At 38.3% G+C, this 21,885-nt stretch overlaps 1 protein-coding gene across 1 annotated transcript in view; it reads right to left on the bottom strand.

Annotated features, from left to right (window-relative positions):
- LOC145788475 (cystine/glutamate transporter-like) overlaps positions 1-21,885 on the bottom strand; it is a 53,703-nt gene that overhangs the window by 24,304 nt on the left and 7,514 nt on the right. Inside the window, exons 2-3 of the mRNA XM_082600239.1 lie at positions 8,681-9,036; positions 7,833-8,006 (exon numbers count right to left, since the gene is read on the bottom strand). Of these exons, the coding sequence (XP_082456365.1) occupies positions 7,833-8,006; positions 8,681-9,036 (530 nt within the window). The remainder of the gene's footprint in view (positions 1-7,832; positions 8,007-8,680; positions 9,037-21,885) is intronic.

Genomic DNA, 21,885 nt, shown 5'->3' with positions numbered 1-21,885 from the left:
TATTACAATCAAGGAATAAAACTCCTCGGTTCCAGTCGAAACAAGATTTTAATCAGACTTAAGCCAGAAGTAAGTTTGAACAATAATCTGGTGAACTGGTTAAAAGTCCTTGTTTTTGTTGTATTTTTGACACAATTCTTTTTTTTAAACACAAGTTCTTTTTTATCGTTACATTGCTGTCAAGCAAAGTTTACTCCTGTATGTGGTTCTTGTAGTAGCCTATCAAGTGAACGTTTAATTTTGCTTTGTAAATGACAAATTTGTGTAAACAAAATCATGATAACAATTCACGTCGAAATTGTACAGTACATTCCATTTACGGAACCTGCAGATCATATTGCTTTTATTCTGAAGTAAATTATAGGTTGCGTTTTATAGGTTTAACTGATCACTTACTATGCTTTTAATTTAAGCAAGACTACGTCATATAGTTTGTCAATTCGTATCATCCTGCAAAGTTAGTGGACAGAACATAATTGAGCGTAGGCTACTGTGTTAACACCATTTCGCCTTTTTGCAACAAGTTTGTTTATTGAGCAATGGCAAAATTGCATCTCAAATTGGTGAAAATTCAGCATTTTTGTCGTCGATGCGGGGGCAATAAACCTGAAGCTTCGAAGATGCTTTTACATTGGAAATTTTTGAGTACATCCCACTTACAATTTATAACTAGCCAGAAGAAAAATTATAAAAAAAATATGTTAAAACGGCAAGTGAAATTTCCCACTTTTTTTAAAAAAATCGAAAGTTTGACCCCCTGCGGGGACAGAAGATGCACCCCCAAACTGATGAAATTTTGCACACGTAATTTTTTATGCATGTGCCACTTTTTATGACTAGCCGTTTTTTAATTTCGAAAAAAAGTCAAAAACGACCCACCCTAGTGATAAATTTTAATCTGCAAATGCCAAACTAAATGAAAAAATGCTTTTGTGGAATATAAATATCAACTCTCTATCTCATACCGACAAAAGTATACAGCTTTACACTGAGTTCTGAGGACAGTCTTTTTTCAGATTCCGCTATTGTCTCAAATTTTGTCACCACAAATTGGTAACCGTCATAAAAAGTGATCGCGGAAAAGACGTTCTTGTAGATGAATTTGTAACTCCTTTGTAAGCCTAAATCAAACCTAAAGTACCGGTAAGCCTCTGGATTTCTCCCAGAACTGATGTGTATCATTTCGTCACTGTAATCTGTAGATAACTTTGCTGATATCACAGAAGCCTGCTAGGTTAAAGGCTATCGCCGATTCAAAACCAGTTGCAGGTTTGATTGATTGATTGAATCTTTATCCTTGGACTGGGAAAGCTTCTTGCAGAGCTTAATTCTGGCAGTTTCGCATACTTGTAGAGGCTTTGAATCACTGACGCAGGCCCGGTCACCGAGATTCACAGAGTGAAGTTTCCGATTGTTGAAGTCTTGTTGCCGGGGAACTATTCCATCCATTAGATGCCACTGAATGGAGAGCAGTCCTTAACGTGCGTTGCTCAAGCGCACACCCCGAGAGTCGAACCAGCGCCGCTTGATCTTGAAGCTTCTTCGTTCCAGAAGTGACGCGCTAACCAATTGAGCTATCGGGGCGGACTATCTAGGTAGCCTACTTGGTAACCATGCCTTCATTTAAGGCTACCGTAATACATTTGGCTAGTGACGAAACGTCTGAATAAAACCAGATTATCGCCTTATACATCTTATGAAAGTTCAGCTTAGTTTGCACCAGAAAAATGCATATCATGATATTTAACCCTTTGAAGGTTGGGGGGGGCTGTCAATTCAACTTTTTTGTATCAACAGTTGTATCTCTAAAACCACTGAGGCTGTGCGACTACGAGATTTCTTGACCTTTCCTAACTTTTATTCACCTCTATTGAGCTGAAATTTTGAGCGAATAAAGGTTATAACTTGAGAGATGTAAGGCATTTCTCAGCACATCTTCTGAAATATTTCAAATTCTATTGTTCAAAATTTTCCCACCAGCTGAATGAAAATAATTAATTTGGTCCATGTCTCGTTAATCCTAACTGTTTTACAGCGTGAAGGGAATTGGCTGTATGCGTAGACTTTTTGTTCTCACCACGGCTTATAAGCGACGTCGATACAGTGAAAGCTTCAACTTTGATACGATGATTTACCGTCGCTTGCGGTTGAAATTGAGTAAAATTAAACACAAGACTTGGTGCCAATGCATCTAGCGCGACAATTGTTTTTCGCAGACAATGATGTCCTTTCAATCAAACAAAGCATACAACGTTATTGCAATGACTCAGCGTCATTTGGAGTAGATTTGACGTAAAATGTGAGATAAGTATTGAAAGTGATCGACTTGTTTCTTTTGATTGCATTTTCCTTTCTCGTGACATATTCAACGTTGTGGACTGTTTCCAGATTGCTCTGTTTGAACCACAACGCTTTTATGAATAATTTGAAATTTAGCTACTGTAGAAGCTCCGCTGTAACATATTATGATTTTGGTTTCAAATCTTTCTTTCTGTCCGACACACTATCAAAAGCAGAAAAGGCGTCGATGTTCCCAAAGCTTCTCAAACATACTTGTAAACATTTATTTCCAAGTCGACATGTAAAGATTTGAAATGCAATACGCTTCTCATTTGTGTAGGATAAACCAGAACATCACGCTTTTGTGAAAAGGACGATCGTTCCACCACGTTTATACGTGACGCGGCTTAGTTGAATCAATATATTCAAGGCTTCTTGTACCAGGTTCACCGTCACTGATAAACTGAAACGCAATGCAATACCTCGCAAAGTAAGTGTAGCGTAACATTGCCATGTGCAACAACTCGTCATAAATTGTGAAATCTTGTGTATTTACTTGTCAAGTTGTCTAATGTGAAATACATGTTTCCATAGCAATGTCACAATGAAATCTTATCTCTGTTTACCAAACTGAAGATATGAACTTATGCGACGTCTTGCAACGTTGAATCGACAGAAAGGCGGGTAATGAGAATGGCTATGCTGCTAGTACTTGGTCTAATGCGAGGCCGTTGCGCAATGGGAGAAGGGGCCGAGCTAACATTATATCTAGCCCGACCAGTGTTAGAGGAGAAGCCAAAGAAGCCAAGACTCCTCGGCAAGCATGGGAACTATTTTTTTCTTTAAACATTTTCAACATTATTGTTCAAGAAACAAATAGAAAAATTGCTACACTCATTTCTCAATTGCCAGAGAGCATTTTAGCTGACAGCAGGTACTGCTACTTTGGACCAACCAACAACGAGGAGATGCTGGCCTTTGTTGGATTAGGGTATCTTCGGGGGCTTTTAGGACAGGCTGGTCATTCCACGGATGTATTGTTCAATCAACTGCAAGGGCATTCGTGTTTAGTGCAACAATGAGCAAGAACCGCTTTAAATTTTTATTTTCGAATATTTCGTTCGACGACCAAAATACTAGGCCGCAACGTTGGAAGAATGACCGGTTTGCCGCATTTCGAGTCGTTTTCGAAATGTTTAACGAAAACTGCATCAAACATGTCATTCCAGGTGACTACTTGTCGTTGGACGAAACGCTATACCCCATGAGGACACAAATTGCCTTCAAGCAATATAATCCAAACAAGCTTGCGAAATATGGCCTTCTGTTCAAGTCGGTAAACGCCAGCAGATTCCCATACACATTTACGGCATCGGTATATTCAGGTAAACTGAAGGAAGAGCCATTTCATTTTTACGTTCGTGGAACAGAAGAAGTGGTAAAAGGAATGGTGTTGAGCCTGGAACAACACGGTGACTTTCAAGGTCAGAATATTTCGTATGACCGCTTGTACACCTTCATACCACTCGCGCAGTGGTTGCTTGACAGGGTTATAACGTCAGTGGGAACCCTTAACGCTATAGGAATACCCCTGGAAGTGAAGCAAGTGAGTGGTAGGGAAAAATTTTCCTACGAAATTTATTGGCAGACGAGTGAGGCTGATCTCAGCCTACATTCTATGTAGTAAAAACGAAGAGTTCTGGCATGCGGAATTTGTTGATGTTGACGACCATGCAACCTCTATTGGGGATTACCAAGGATGATGGCAAAAAGAAGCCAGGCTTGTATAAGCTTTACGGCTTCACAAAGGGTAGCACCAATATCATCGACCAAAGGATGGGTTCATTCACGTGCAAAGCGAAGTCCCCATGGTGGACAACTACTGCGTTTGCTTATTTTTTAGATACTTGCCGCGTCAACGCATCTACAGTTTTAGCACTAAATGAAGGGACTGATCCACGCAAGCGAAAATCCTTCGACTTCGGTTGGGAACTGGCCATGGAACTCGTGAAGCCATTCATAAAGTCGCGATCTCTCCAGGACCTGAACTATCACACCATACATAAGATTGAAGCAGTAGTAGGGAAACAACCTTCAACAACCCCTATATCAACTCCAAGCGGAAGAAGGGCCACCCTGCCCCAACTATTGTCGACATGACGTAGATGCGACGTATGCAAACACGCTATTATGGGAGAAGGTGCCAAAGCCAGAAAAAATAAACTACCAAAAAATCGTGGCCAATGTCAATGCTTTGAAAAGCCTTTATGCTCTGCACATTCCATACGAGTACGTCAAGCTTGCTTCTGCGCAGAATAAAGTATTTGAATGATTGCGGTTTTATAAACTTTGGCTTCAACTAGAGCAGGGGTTCTTAAACTTTTTTGATCGCGGACCCCTTAAAACAAAAATTGGTTTGTGTAGACCCTCTTTGTGGCCTAGTCCGAGAAACTTTTCTGATCAGCATGAATTGGATATAACGCAATAAAATTAAATTGAATTGGTAACAAAATTTATGTTTTATTAAATTTAAGAAATAGCGAATGCAGATTGTTTTTTAATATCTTCGATTTAATTTCATCAATGTGAAGGATGCTGCTGTTTGTCTTCAACAAGAACATTGTGGCTTCGTCTTTGATAGGCAACATGCATGTCATCCTTTGCATCCAACCGGTTTCGGCTCTTTGTTTTGATAGTTACCAAGGAAGATAATCCTGACTAACATAAATATGTGGTTGCGAAAGGGATTAAAGCAGCCATGGCTCTCTACCAAAAGAGCATATGCTTGCGTCAACGAACTCCAAAAATCGCCAATACTTTTCAAATTGAAGGACATTCTTAATGATTCCATTGCCCTTAGTTCAATGAACTCGTCTTTTGCAAGGTCCTCATCACTGATAGATTCCAGTTCAACGAGGAAAGGGTAACGTATCAATGCTGTGTTTTTAATATCCTCTGCGGCTAAGCAGTAACCTTTGAAAGAGTTTTGCAATGCTTCCAAATGTCTGCACATGTCTGTGTGCAGGGAAGATGGTAGAGCATTACAAACTGCAGTTCCATTTTGAAGCATAAATTCTTCCAAACGTTGAGAAAATAGAATAGTTGTTAGTCTCCAATCTCCTCTTCTACAGAGATAACTTGTCCTGAAAAGATTTACATGTAAGTTTTTCAGAAGCGTCCATAGTTGTAACGGCAGGGCCTTGAACAGAACGATTTATCTTATTAATAAGCTTATGAGTAAAAGCATCCGCCAAGTAAGCTAACCCATGAATAAACTCTTCACTGTTAAACTGGTTTGAGAGTTCAATATTTTTGTCTCTTAGAAAAAAGAAACTTCCATTCGAAGTTTAAATAAGCGATTCAAAATTGTCCCAATGACAGCCAGCAAACTTCTGTATGATAGAGGAGAACTTCCTGTTCCGCTCCCATTTCTTGACATAACCTCTTGAATATTCGATGGTTAAAAGCACAAGCTCTGATAAAATTAACGATTTTCACACTACCAGACCAAGTTTATTTCAAATTTGTTGGGAGAGTTTTAGATTTTAATGCATGGCGATGTAAAACGCAATGAGTAACGATGACCTGAGGAAAATCATCAGCGTTGTTTGAACTTAATCTATTTTCTTTTAAAAAATTTATTCTATTTTTGAAATTATACACAAAGATTTCGATTGGGCCTTCATGGACCCCTAAAACTAGTCCGCGGACCCCTTGGGGGTCCATGGACCCCAGTTTAAGAACCCCTGAACTAGAGCCTAAATAAAACGCGGGGCTCAATGAAAATTTTTCCTTTTTTCCTTTCATTAGACAGATAGCTATTTTTACGTTGATTCAACATATCAAGACGTTGAATACTTGTAAACATGCGCGGTTTTGCAATTAGATTGCTTATCGAAATCATCAATCCTTTTTTGTATGAAAAGTTGGTCATAAAACTAATCATAATAGGCCTACTCGATGTAAAATTCAGCATTTTTAAATGCTGAAACAGTATTGTATTCATATTTTATAAATCTATTTTCTATTTAGAAAATATCAATATAATGCGGTTTGAAAATAGCTGAATTTTAGCACGGTCAAAACGACTGATTTTATGACTTTCATACAAACAAGGACCGAAGAGAAGTAATCTAATTGCAAACCCGTACATGTTTACACCGTCTTGCGATTTTGAATCCACGTCGAAATGATTGTATAAACGTCACCCTGCTTCTTCAGCTGGTCTACATTTGTTAATGAAGCGTAGGAGTTGCTGTTCTAAGAACCGAGGTCACAAGATCGTAATCCAAATTGGTGTGACGCGGGTTCAGAAATCTCATTACTGCATGTAATTGATGAAGTATTGTTCTTTAAGACAAGCAGCGAGCTTATATTTGAGCGTGGAAAAAGTTATTATTTTGCATGAAAAATATGGATTCAAATTGAGATTATGTAAAAATTTTTTAGCACAACATTGCAATACATGTTCTTCATTACTCTACCAAAAAATAATGTGTAAACTCACGCTACAATTGCTTTAATCGCAAAATAATCCAAAAGTCGTAAGTCACCTCAACATTTCAACGTATATGAGCAGTTCTAAAATTCATATAGTTTTAATTTTCGGATATGCTCAGCGTGAATAATTTTACAAAGTGAGTCCCAAATTTTAAAACCGTGCCTTAAAAAATAACAGAGATATCACTCTTAAAGCATAAGAAGAATCGACACCCCCCCCCCCCAAACTGAGCAAGACTCCAGAAGCCCAACCTTCTAAGTGTTAACCAGGAAACGACATCGAAACTGAGATTATCCAAAGGATAACATCAGGTTGGAGAAGATTTCGTCAATGTAGGATTTTTTAAGGAGTAAGAACATTCCAATTAGCTTAAAAATAAAAATCATGAACAGAGTAATATTGGCAACATAAGCACATGGAGCAAAAACGTGGTCACTAACAAAACAGCAAACAAGAACAGTGGCAGCAGTGCAAAGGAACATAGAAAAAATAATATTAAACATAAATAGAAAAGACAAGATCACAAATAAAATTATAAAAATTGGGTTTTTATTTGCACTCATTGCAATGCTATGCCGACGACAGTTACCAGAAAGAAAACACATATCAAAGATATCATTAAAACAGCAACAAATCTGAAGTTGCAATGGGTGGGACATGTAGCAAGAATGACAGACAGCAGATGGGCCAAAATAAACACATAATGAACACCAAGATAATATGTAAAAAGAACTAGGGGGAGACCGAAAAAAAGATGGCGGATGACATTGAAGAAAAGATCGGTATCACCTGGATGAGAACAGCGAAAGACAGAGTGGTGTGGAAACATATGTGGAGGCCATCTGCCAGCAGTGACATGACTGGCTGATAATGATGAAGTAAGCGATATACTTTAATTGCTGCTGCTAGCAGCTGTTGGTAAAGCTGGCGTTCTACCAAAATACCAAAAATACAGAAACTGACGGTTATTTTGCAAGGACATTGTTAAAAGTGCTATTTGCTTGAACAACAGCTACCAACCTGTGTTTCTCGGCAGCCGAGTGTAACCAACCTGATAGTATCCTAACGTGAACTGCTTCCAATCCAGATTTTCCAATGGTTTTGAACTAAATATGTTGGCAAAATTTTCTCTTCCAACAGGATTGCCTGAAATTAGGACACCGATTCCTCCCACGGCAATTGTGATTAAAACAATAAACTTGGATAAGGTGCACAACATCTGAAACTGATCAAAGCGTCAGCATCGTTGTCTGTACTGTTTGGCTATTCAAATCAACATGACTTTTTTTGCATAAATATTGACAACTGACTAATAGTAATGTTTGGGTTATTAAAATCTGAATCTAGCCAAAGATTTCTTCTATCCTTTCACAAGTTTAAAATAATAGGCTAAACAAAAAGTGCGGATTTTAATAAAAGTTATATCGTGGTACGTTTGGTCGTGGTGCGTTTGGGCGTGGTGCGTTTGGTCGTGGTGCGTTTGGGTATTAAAAGTGTAAGTATCGGAGGATAAGCTCGCTCTCTGCGGCTGAAAAAATTGCGTTCGGACAACAAGGAGGACTCCTTCAAAAACCCGACAATTAATTTCGATTTAAGTTGCCCTCAACAGTAAGTCCTGGGAAGAAGCCCAACTTGTTTAACAAACAGTAATAAAACTACTTTTCTGCTTTAAGGTTTGCAGTCATCTGATAAATTTATTGAATAGTCGCTAATTAGATTCTATAGTAGTCCATAAATAACTGATTGTAAGTTAAAAAATAATTTGTCAAAATTTGTTTCAAGTTAAAAACTTACATTCAACAACAGAAGTTTGATTTATAAACATTGAATAACTTAAATCACAACAGAAAAGTACCCTACTAATCACATTCTTGAAAGTTATTAGCCTACTGTTCCTACCTTTAGAGATCCGCGCACAGATACGCTGTTCAGAAAGGCAGAGGTAAGAAGAAGGAGAATCCCAAAAATCTTTGATGCATTTTCCATTTCAGGAGTAAAACATCCCGCAAACATTTCAGAAGCATATCTTCCAAATGTAATCAATGTGGCCGCATCAAGAGTAGGAGCTACCAGACCCATCCAGATGTAAAGAAACCCAACTGGCCTTCCGATTGCTACGTTAATGGCTGTGAAAGTGCCACCGGATTCCTTTAGAGAAGTAGTTACCTCACAATAGCAAAGTGCTGATGATAAGGATATAATTCCTCCAGAAATCCATACAAATAGACTCAATCCAATGCTCCCGTTAGACGCAGCTAGATAAATACAACTGACAGTTTGATGAAAAAAATTTGATGAATCCTTAATTAGAGGCAATTACATGCTTATGTAAAATATGTATCAGAAGGTTTTATGGCTATTTTAAAATTTCAATACATATTTTTCAACAAGTTTTGTCTTTCATGATGTCTTTTTATCAAATATAACACAATAACAACGCCAAATGTTTTTTGAAGAGAATAAATTAGCCATAGCTGTATTTGCTAGCTTTGTCTTCTCATGCAGAAACATTTGAAAGATAAGTGAAATGGACCAATTGCTTTTGAGGGAAATTGTACAATCCGAATAATATAGAAACCTATTATTATATCCAAGCTCCAAACTCCTTGAATCTTTTTATTTATTCCCTTAAAAAATCTCTGGTCAATAAATCCAGTCATCGCTTAATTAAAGCACTTGCACATAACACAAAGAAAATTTGTTATTCACTGTGTACAAATAAATGGCCTATATGAACAAAAATCTAATCAAGCAGCATTACGTAGGAACAATAAAATTTTCATATTGAACTATAGCTCTGATTTTAGGATGCAACAAGGTATTCAAGACCTCTGTTTTTTTTAAATTTACATCCAATAACACTCCTTTTCCTGAAAATTACTTTTCAAAGGGATTGTAAGTTATTTATCAAGTTGCAAGTTATCAATTTGCCTCAATGCCTCATGGCATATTTACATTATTGTTTATTTACTTATTGCAAATTCAAATATCATCTGCTATTTCTCTAAAACTCGCACAAAACCTCGGCAAACAGTTTTTATGGTTTACATTTCACAATAAAATAATATAAAGTTGTAATAGACGAATACTTTGATGAAATGTTTTGAATCAATATAAAGCTAAATTGTTTTTTTTTTCACAAGATTTATTACTTTTCCAAAATGTGTGATATTGATTGGTATATGCTTAATAACAAGTTATGACCATTTACATTTAATCATTGACATTCACGGTGTAAGCAGTTTTTTTATAAGCACGCTTTTAGCTTTTGCTGATTGAGCACTTAACTGGAGGAACCTCGCTGTGCATTGCGCAAAGCTCACTGCTTGCAGTTTGAGCACTTTGACAAAGTTTGCGGTATTACCATTTTTTGGAACTTGGATTCCAAAAGAATTTAGAATAGTTGTTAGTCTCCTATCTCCTTTTCCACAGAGATAACTTGTCATGAAAAGTTTTAAGTTTTTCGAAAGCGTCCATAGTTGTAACCGTTGTAACGGCAGGGTTTTGAATAAAACGATTTCACATTCACTGTACTTTCTTTTCTCAGACATTTATTTGATACAGCTTGATAAGTTAATCAGATAGCCTACAAGGCTAATTTTCACTAATAAAAAACGGTGTCCGACAAATTGTTCGTAAGCAATTGTTCGTAAAACAATTGTTCGTAAAATTAATTCTTCCTAAAACAATTCTTCCTAAAGCATTTTTTCGTGCATGCAGTTAAAATTTGATGTATTTGAAGAAATGCTTTACGAAGAATTGTTTTACGGATTTCATTTTACGAAAAACAGTTTAAGAACAATTGTTTTACGAACAATTGCTTACGAACAATCGCTTTACGAACAATTGCTCACGAACAATTTGCATATAACCTAAAAAACCTTTCAAAATTTTACAATGTTCAAATAGCGGCAAAAACAACCATGTGGAAAGTGACGTAATAAACGTACCTAACAAAAAAACAAAAACAGTACAATGCGATAACAATTATCTGGAAACGCCAAACTAGAAACCATCAGTGTTGTTTGACCTTAATCTCTTTTCTTTTGAAAAATATATTCCATTTTTGAAATTGTACACTAAGATGTCCATTGGGCCTTCATTCACCCCTTAAAACTAGTCCGCGTACCCCTTGGGGGTCCACGGACCCAGTTTAAGAACTCATGTGTTAAAGAGAAGCCAAAGTACGGATTCATAGGATGCACTGCCTGGAAATTATATATTCAAGAAGAATCAATAAAAATCTCCGCAATTCTAGTATGAAGTTGAACAAAGTTTGTAAGTTATTAATATACTATGTGTGTTATTCACAGTTTTTACCTCTTTCACTGTAGGCTACATATGTTAAAGTTTGGTCACCAGAAAACATAAATATCTTCTGAATTGCCATAAATAAATGTTGGAGTTATTTTGTATTGTGTTGAGTACAAGGATAAATACACAAGCAAAGAAATCATTGTAACTGGTTAACTAAGTCGTTAAACGTCTAACTTTGTATACGAAGAAACCTCAAGATCCGTCAGCACTGGTTCGGTTTTCGGGGTCTGTGCTTGAGCAACGCATTTCAGAACTGCTCTCCATTCAGTGACAATTAATGAATGAAGTAATTCGCACACAACAAATGCCAGTAATTGGCCCTACGTCAGTGGTTCAAAGCTTCTACAAGCAGTGGTGCGAAGTTAGTTGAGGATTGGGGGGATAATTTAAAATTTTATCAAATTTTAGACGATTTTGAACATTGGAGGGGATGCATAGTTTTATACACAATTTTAGTGGTTCTGGTATTAAGTTTATTAAATAATCACCGGACATCGGTAAATTAGTTGCTAACAGCATAATATACAGACAAGAAATCATCGAGATAAAAGCGCTACCAGTGGTCTTGTGAATGACTGCTGCAAGATTAAGAAACAAGCAAAGAAAAATTGGTAGCCTATCTCCAGCGAGATTCTAACCTATGACCTTCCAATGAATAGCATACTTAGTTTTCCAAAAAAAAAAAAGTTATACTTTTCTTCTTGCCCTCTCCTTTACTACTATAGGACAAAGTCACTAGTCAGGAGACTGAAAACAATCGAAGCTACAGAAGAACATCTGCAAATTTATGACAAAACTACTAACTTTCAAACACATCTCAAGAAATTGTTACAACCGAACATTTTGCGTCTTCCGGTAGTGCGCATTGAAAACTCATTAGCACTGTCATTTATGCTGATGTCATTAAGAATATTTTGGTGAATGTTGCAATTAATGCTAGCATTCAACCTTTCCTGTCCCAAAGTATTTCTCAGCCAGGTTTTCAATCTACGAAGATTGGAAAACGACCGCTCACAAGCAGCAGAGCTTACCGGGAAAATTAAGAGGATCTTAATCAGCTGGAGTATTTGAGAATAGAGAGGTTTTTCCAACTCGGACAATGCCTGGTAAGCTCTTTTAGCATCGTACAGGGATTTTGCTCCTGTTACCTTGCTGAATGAATCAATTTGATAACTCATCGATTGTCTATTCAGCTCTGGATAATTTTTGACCATTTTAGGACTAAGCCGGTCTTGAAAATTCGTGAAAGTTCTTTATACTTTGCCGAATCGGAATTCAGGTTACGTTCAAACCGTTCGGTCAGTTCAGAGATAACTCTGTCCATGAACTGATTGTAAAGTATTTTATAATGCAGTTGATTGTCTGCAGTAGCTGCCATCGAGCCTCCACCCAATCTTTCATTGACTCTTCTTTGCCGTGGTGCTTGCAAAGGCGTGATAAAATTAGCAACAATTTTTCCAGAAGTGAAACTGCATATTTGTAATTGTTCTCAAACTCCAAATCACGATATTTCTCTCGAGTGATTTTCATGGTCTAAAACAGCTCTTCACAAGAGTCAATGTCAAGCTTTTCTCCTTGCAACGTGATACTAAATTGCTCTATAAGTGCCAAAGGCTTCAAAGTCAGCACAAGTCCCAAATATGTTTTTACAGTTTCTTCCTTACTGCAGAGCAGTGGCCTGGTCGATCTTGTCCTTAATACCTTCAATGAATGTCTAACGTCAAATCCAAGACAATTTAGAACTGTGATCAAACATTAATAAAAGAAAAACAACAGCAATTCGAGATGCTTGCAAACAACTAAATCGAAGTGCAACTTCATAGCAAATATTTTTTTCTGAATTATTGGGGGGGATGCTGCCAAAATATTGGGGGGATATATCCCCCCATCCCCCCTACTTCGGCACCACTGTTTACAAGCATGCTAAGCTGCCCGGAATAGCTTTTCAGAGGCTTGGCAGTCCGAGAATAAAAATACCAATCAACATTGTCTTTTGCAAATTAATGATAACATTTTTTGAGATATACATAAAATTTATAACAGTTGTTACAATGCCAGATATTGAAGTACATGATATACCAAATCTTCATGTCAAACTACAATGTCGAAAGCCTACAACACATAAATGCCATTGAAACTTCATCATCAAAGCAAACCAAAGTGATTCTAACACGTGTTTTCAGAAACACTTGTGTAAGCATTGCACTTTGGCGGTTTGGCCCATGTCAGCATCTAACACTTTTACGCTTTAGTTTAGAAGGTTCAGCACATTATGCATCTTTGAATGAAAATTTGTATACAAACTCACATCATGATGATCATTTAACAAATCTGCACAACCGACAGTTTGAAAAGATAATTGTTCTAGTGAGGTGATATTGGCTTTTTTAATTTCACTATCTCTGAGTCTTGTGTTTTGCATGATTTGCAACTTTTCACATCCAAATTTGTGCAAAAGCATCTGCTTGAGTATTTTTTGTACGCTTTCTTATATTGACAAGGAAACAACACTCTAACTAACATTTTCGTTCCATTTACATTGCTGGTACGTCTTTTCTAGGCCTGCCTATTTTTTGTTTCTGCAGGAAATGAAAAAAAAAGATAGGCCTAATAGGCTATGATGTCAAACATGGACAATCATAATCCCCATGATGATCAGAGATGAGCAGTAGTGCGCTACTTTTTTAGTAGCCTAGAAGTAGTGGTATAGTGCCGCTACATTTTTGTTGGATTAGCGGCTGCAGTAATGGCGCTATTCTTTTTGTCCATAATGGGAGTACAACTGAAAGAAATGCAGCGCCTCTCCGATACCGCTACTTTTCTTTTAGTTGCACTCCCGCATTATATGCTATTTTTCACTGTGAAGTGAAAAAATTGACTTGTTTTTCGGAGATTTTTTATGAAACAATGCATGAAAAAATCAAGGCAGAAATCATTTGAATATTGCCGGGAACATCAAGCCAAGTTCATACCGACAAGCAGGGGCGGCTCGCTAGTGACAGTGTGTGCTGCGATGCTGCACAAAAAGTTTCTCAAATATCTTAGCGTTTCTTCTGCCCAAGATGTATTTTATGTTCACAGAATTGCTGACTGCTATAAGTGTAAACTATATGTGGAAACTCTGTGTGCTGTGAAAATTTTGGGCAAGGATACAATAAAAGAAACACTCGATTGTGACTTCAAAGAGCCACAAGTTTTCTTGAATTGCAAATATAGACGAATTGCAAAAGCTTGTGCAGGATCAGCATGCTATCCCAAATGGAACGGCAAGTGTTACGTTGTAAAATTTCACGACGATGGTTATTGCAAGCAATTAGGATTTGTTAGGGAGATTTGACGTTTTAATGAAAGCTTGGAATAGCTTTAACAAAAAGGTAAAGTTGATATTCTTATTATTAAACAGTTAAAAAGTTTTAAAGTCTTTGTAATAGGAGAACACAAATATGGAGGCACTAGAAAAACTGATACATTTTAGCATAGGTTTATTTCCCATCCTTGGAGAAAACTGCTTGAATTTAATATGTCATGCAACAAGCAACGTATCTACATCCAAAATGTAAAGTGAGATAGGCCACGGGAGAATTTTTTGTCGAGTAGGTAGGCTAATGAGGGAAAACAAGCGTTTTCTCTTTTACCATTTAGAACGTGTTATGCACATTTGTTTGTTAATCATCCCCTTCATAATATACACATTTGCAAAACTCTTAAATAAGCTAGTTTTATCTTAAGCTCTGTTTTACTAAAGTATGACTTAATTTCCTTCATAATTTATTATCACTACTCCTCTACAAAATCGGAGTGTCTAAGGAGCTGACTTTGTTCAGCCCCCATCTCTATGAAGATGCCTCAACGCGGTGTAGAGGAGAACCCAGGCTGAAAACTAGGCTCCCTCCTAGAAACTCCTGGAGCTAATAGACACACGTAAAAGTTCCCAACAGCAATTTTTTGGCGGAAGAGGGCAGTGTCTGACTGGCAGGCATCCTGTAAGGCGGGCCTCGATGAACAGAGCACCCGGCAGCCCGTTGCAACCAGTTCCCCTGAAGCTGCGCGTTTCAATATAATTGGACCGCAGTGAACATGGAGCTGGCCAAGAGTGTGTGCGTAGCCCTCGCGTAGTCACGACCACCTTAAACAATCAAACAAGCGAATGGCCTCTGTCTCAATTTGGACCTGGACCAAACAAAGCCCAATGGCGATGATATCACGGGTAACGGGGGCAGGCTTGGTAGAGTTGGAAGCCTCCAGCCCGGTTTCACACATTGGCGGCGGATCTATGAGGATCGTCTCCCAATGAACTGCGGTGACATTGGGTTCCGATAGCAAGACCCGTGTCTGGAATGGCCTATCTAGGATTTCCCGCAGCCCACCCCATATGGGAAAGCCCCTAGAAAAGGTGGGGTAAGCATCGGACACCGCAATTCTCATCTGGCCAGCTTGCCGCGGCAGGCGGATTACCTAAATAGTGGTCGACGTACACATATATGTATGAATACTATAAGCTACCCTTCACATTGGGTGCTTGGAACGTCCGTACACTACAAGACAAAAGCAATAATGACCGACCAGAACGTCGCACAGCTTTGGTATGTAAAGAACTTGCACGCTTCAACATCGATGTAGCAGCTCTCAGCGAGACCAGATTTGCTGGAAAAGGCAGGATAAGAGAAAATGAATCTGACTATACAATCTTTTGGAAAGGAAAGAGCACTGATGAGCCGCGCATTCACGATGTAGGTTTTGCAATCCGTTCCCAGCTTGTAAACAAACACAATCTTGTCCCAAGCATAATCAATGAACGAATGATGACAATAAGATTTCCACTCACCAAGAAACGCTACCTCACTCTGATCTCAGTCTACACTCCAACACTCACATCTGAAGATGAAGATAAGATCTCCTTTTATAACCAGATCACACATACTATCCTAAAAGTCCCTGATCTAGACAAGCTGGTTGTTCTAGGTGACTTCAATGCTAGAGTTGGTAGGGACCATCGTATGTGGAAGGGTGTCATAAGCCATCATGGTATTGGGAAATGCAATGCAAACGGAGAACTTTTGCTGGGTCTTTGTGCTGAACAAAACCTAATTGTAACAAACACTCTTTTCCAACTACCTCATCGTCGTAAGACTACGTGAAGACACCCTCGTTCTAAGCAATGACACACCCTCGACTATGTCCTCACAAGAACAAGGGACCGAGAAGACGAGAAAATGACACGCTCCATGAAAGGAGCAGATGACTGCTGGACAGATCATCGCCTTCTGATATGCCGTCTGAACATTAAAATCCGTAGACCAACTAGGCGCATCTCAGCAAACATTCCCCATCGCCGTTTTGACTGTAGCAAGCTTCACGATCTCAACATCTTACAATCCTTCCAAGAAGCTATTGATAAAAACCTGCATGATTTAAACCTTCCAGATAACGCCACAGTTGAAGACCAATAGACACACTCCGAGATGCAATGTCTGCTGCAGCTAAAGCAACAATCGGTTACAAACACAAGAAAAAGCAAGACTGGTTTGATAAAAGCGACCAAAAAATCACCAACCTTATTGAAAGTAAACGCTGTGCACGATTCACTTTTGAGAATAATCCTTCTCCAAGCAACAAACTAAAACATCGACAAGCTGCCACAGCATGCCAAAAAGGAATTCGTAACGCCCAAAACAAGTGGTGGCAACAGAAAGCTGAAGATCTGCAAAAATATGCCGACCAACGAAATATGAGCAGCTTCTACGCTGCGACGAAAGAAATTTTTGGACCTACTAAGTCATCGGTGGGTGGTCTAAAAGACGTAGCTGGCTTAAACATCATCACTGACACCGAAGGAATCATTGATCGTTGGAAGTTGCACTTTGAGATAGGCTACTGATAACCACTCATCTCCTCACAGTGACCTTCTCCGCAATAATCCACAATATCCCACTCGCGATTGGATGTCCACACCACCTACATTGAATGAACTCAATAAGTTCCTCGACTTGCTATGTGGTCTGTTCTTGATCGATTTTGGATGCCCTGACGACTTTATTACCCTGATCCGTGATCTCCATGATGGCATGCTTGGCAGAGTCTGTTACCAAAACACCTTCTCCGCCAATTCCCTGTTACAGGTGGTCTCAAACAAGGATGCGTTATTGCACCTACATGTTTTTCATTGTATCTGGCTGCAATGCTAAACGAGGTCCCACAAACCTCCCCTGGTATCAACATGCGCTGTCGCAGGGACGGAGGGCTCTTCATCTTGCTCGCTTCCGTGCAAAGTCGAAAACCTCTGCTCATACAATTCATGAGTTACAGTTTGCCGATGACAATGCCACACCTGCTTTTACTCCTGATGATCTCCAAACGATAGCCACCATCTACAACAACTCTTATGAGCATTTTGGAATGGAAGTTAACATTGATAAAACTCGGATAATCAACCAAATGCCACCAGACGACACCTCCCCAGAGATCAATATCAACGAAAGACCTCTAGGTGAAGTAGACTACTTCTCCTACCTTGATAGCATACTTTCAACAGCACCAACATGTGCAAAGGATATTCAACATCGAATAAAAGCAGCACATTGTGCCTATGGAAGACTTAACCATCGTGTGTTCAACAACCATGCTATATCTATCCGCACAAAAATTATGGTCTTGTGGCAGTTTTTCTATCCACCCTTCTTTATGCTTGCGAAACCTGGACATTATACCGCTGTGACATCAAACGTCTTGAAAATTTCCAGCAGCGGAAACTGATGCAAATGCTAGGCACTCGTTGGGAAGAGTATCTCACCAACGATGCAATCCTTGATCGCGCTAGGTTGCCCAGTTTAGAAGCCACCATATTGCAACACCGCCTTCGCTGGACAGGACATGTCGTGCGAATGGACCCAACGAAGCTCCCTCAAATAATGCTTTATGGTGAGCTAGAAACAGAGAAAATACCCCCCGAAAGACCAAAAATGACATATAAAGATCAGCTGAAAGTCTCCCTCAACCATGCAAACATTGATCTGGATTCATGGAAACAACTTGCTAGTGACAGACCACTCTGGAGAAAAAGAACTAGAGAAGGCATGGAAATTTTCAAAAAAAACAGGATACAAAAAGCCCAAGAAAAACGAAACATTAGAAAAGAAAATCTAAAACTACCACGCCCCCCACTAGGCTGTGCCAAAAATGGCGAGGTTCATGGATTTTTCCTTAACTTTCTGAAAATTTGTAGTGGACTTTTACAAACACAAACGTGAAAAAAAAAAATTGAAAATAATGACGTCACACGGTCGCGCTGGGCGTTTCTATGGTTACCAATACCCATTTTCATAAAAATTGTCATATTTCGAAAACCACTGGTGATAAAAAGATGAACGCTACATCAAAAGTTGCAGAAGTGGCATGTTTTTATATCTGCTCTGAGAACACTTTTTATTCTGGGACTACTTGAAAAATATTTATCAGCAAAAAACTCAATTTTACTATTTTTTTGTAGTAGGGGAGATGCAGAACCTGTTGGACATTTTTAGGTAGGCTAATGAGGGAAAACAAGCGTTTTCTCTTTTACCATTTAGAACGTGTTATGCACATTTGTTTGTTAATCATCCCCTTCATAATATTACACATTTGCAAAACTCTTAAATAAGCTAGTTTTATCTTAAGCTCTGTTTTACTAAAGTATGACTTAATTCCCTTCATAATTTACATAATATTATCACTACTCCTCTACAAAATCGGAGTGTCTAAGGAGCTGTCTATAGTGTCTATAGACTCTTTATTGACAGACATATTGCAATTGCTTGAAATTGCAAGAGTTTAGCACTGACAACAATGTTTTTCGTGTTATGTCTGTCCATAAAGAGTCTACATGAAGCAATACTTCGAAAATGTGTCTTTGGTATTGGTCACCTCAACTCCAGTTGTAATCAACAATGGCAATGGCTTTTTTAGTAACCAGCTCTGAAGATGTCGCCAAACTTTCAAGCTTTTCTTTCACATCTTTACAGCTGTGAAAGGAATCCTTGAAGGACCTATTAAACAGTAACGTCCAAGACCTATTATACAATGAGTTATGGCACTTGAAGAATTAACTTTTGTACGTTTTAAAAAAGCTTACTTTTGTAGCAACATTATATTGCATGTACGCTCCAAAGTCATTTCAACAAAAAAGTGAATTTTGGCCGTGGCGGAAATGAGTTTAACTCCCCCCTTATGAAGACGCCTCTTACTCAGTTAAGAGCTATTGATGTAACGCTAATTAATCTTACTTTGGAAATTAAAATGTTTATAGACACTAGGTATTATTATTTCACATTTTTATGTGCTTGTTTATGCAGTGAAAGTGAAAAAACATGTTTTGTTTTTCAATGTTTGCTTGTGTATATAGGTCCTTCAGGGGCAGGAGCTATTAAACACAAGCAAAAAAGTTTGTTTATGCAATGAAAGTGAAAAAACATGTTTTGTTTTTCAATGTTTGCTTGTGTATATAGGTCCTTCAGGGGCAGGAGCTATTATACACAAGCAAAAAAGTTTGTATAAGCTTTAACCTCACAAAAATAAATTCGATTGTCAAGGTAAACATTGACCTTGGCCGTATTCTCTAAAAATTTTGTCTTATTTTGATATAAGTTGAAGAAATGAGAGCAAAAAAGAAAAAAATGTCCAATAGGTCCTGCATCTCCCCTACTACAAAAAAAAGTAAAATTGAGTTTTTTGCTTATAAGTATTTTTCAAGTAGTCCCAGAATAAAAAGTGTTTTTAGAGCAGATATAAACATGCCACTTCTGCAGCTTTTGATGTAACGTTCATCTTTTTATCTCCAGTGGTTTTCGAAATATGACAATTTTTATGAAAATGGGTACTGGTAACCATAGAAACGCCCAGCGCGACCGTGTGACGTCATTATTTTTAAGTTTTGTTTTCACGTTTGTGTTTGTAAAAGTCCACTACAAATTTTCAGAAAGTTAAGGAAAAATCCATGAACCTCGCGCAGCCTACCCCCCACCCTCGATAGGCTACAATGTGCCTTTTGCCCACGTCTTTTCCATCATAGACTGGGCCTCCAAAGCCACATACGACATCACCATCCAAAGCCAAATTCGATTTGAAGACAAACCAATGCTCGGAAACGAGCTGGAGCCGACGATCACTATTGCTCGCAGACTAAATTTATTTGTTTCTTAGCAGCCGAAAAACACTATTAATTATTGGTTTCTTTCTAAACCTAACTGGTGCATTCTTAAACTGACCTATACTGAAGATTTTACTATGCCTGTAGTAAAGTTGTGCTGAAGAGAATTTAATATTGGAAATCGCAATACGCATTACGCATCAAGATAACTTGACATCAATTGGCCTCGTCGTACACTTTTCTTGCATTTATAACCTATAAAAATAAAAGAAAACTTATTTTTAATTTTACCTTATTTTGAAGTATTTGAGTTTAAATTTGTTGCGATAACGACATTTACCTACCAGTTCAGAACGTCTGTTCATAAGGTGGTTGCAATCGGCCTTTAGAATGGCCAGTTTTTCAGCAAGATAAAGGCCACAATTATTGCGACCACCTCCACTGTAAGGCCGAGCATAGCTGTGGATGGCCAATGATATTTTAGGATCAACACCTTTGGCCTTAAGGTCTCAAACCGCCTTAGATAGTTCTGTGCTATTTCGTTTAGACTTAACTACGAAGGAACATTTGTGGTTTGAGAAACGTTTTTTAAAAGTCGTTTCACCACAACCAATGTAAGTTAGAACCTTTGGCCCGTTATCAACAAGGGCTCTGAGAGGGGGGAGAAAGTCGGGCAACTTTCCCCCCTAGCATAACATTGTAAAGGAAAAACGTTTTTTTGTATTTTCATTTTTGAGGGGCCCATTTTGCTACAAAAATAAAAATGTAGCCTACTAACTTTATAATAACATAAAGAAATGAAACAAGTGCTCTTTCACTTTACCCTAGTATAAGTCATAGCCTACTCTGCATAAATTTAAAATATTTTAACTTTTGCGGTTTTAACACCCTATTACGGTCTAAATAACCTAAACTTCATTGTTTTCAACAATTAATGGAGAACGTGGTTTGAGCACAACTAAAACTTGTAAAAAACTGTTTGCACTCCACCATGACAACCGATTAAACAGCCTATGCATGTTGTGCATCGATTCAGACTTTGCAGAATCTTTATTATTGGTTGCTATGGTGCTTTGCTTTGCAAACGGTCCGGAAAAGGATGAATTTCATGCGTGCTTTGTTGAGGTATTTTTGTTACCTATAGCCTATAGGCCAGTGGTTTTCAACCGCCATCCGCAGCAACTTTTGTGTCGTTTCGCCATAAAGTTGGCTTCAGTTGTTCAGTTTGCTCAATGAATCACTTTTTGTTATTTCTGCTGCAAATAGGTTATGATCAGGGCTGGATTTCAGCCGGAGCGGTCCGGGGCGCCGCTCCGGAAGCTCGATCAGAAAATTGACTTCTCCGGAACGGCGTTCCGGAAGCTCAAATATTTTATACTCTTACTATGCTTTGCCCTGTTCAGTAAAAGTATATCTATAATTCTTGATGAGTCGAACACGTTACATCGGGTATTCACTCTGATAATATATCTTCGTACCAGTCTTGACGGAAGCGAACCTGTGAATGTATTTGTCTTGTTGAGCTCGCTATTCTTACGGCAAATGGCATCTTTGATTCCATGAAGAGCTGCCTAAAATCATATGGAATGTCTACAACATTTTTGTCTTCTTGTGTGATTGGTGTTGTATGTGATGGCGCGGCTGTGATGATAGGTCGCAAAAATGG

This window comes from Aplidium turbinatum, chromosome 2, assembly GCF_918807975.1.
Source record: "Aplidium turbinatum chromosome 2, kaAplTurb1.1, whole genome shotgun sequence".
Classification (NCBI taxonomy): Eukaryota; Metazoa; Chordata; class Ascidiacea; order Aplousobranchia; family Polyclinidae; genus Aplidium; species Aplidium turbinatum.
The sequence above is the reverse complement of the archived record's forward strand: the minus strand, read 5'-3'. Positions and strand labels throughout refer to the sequence as shown.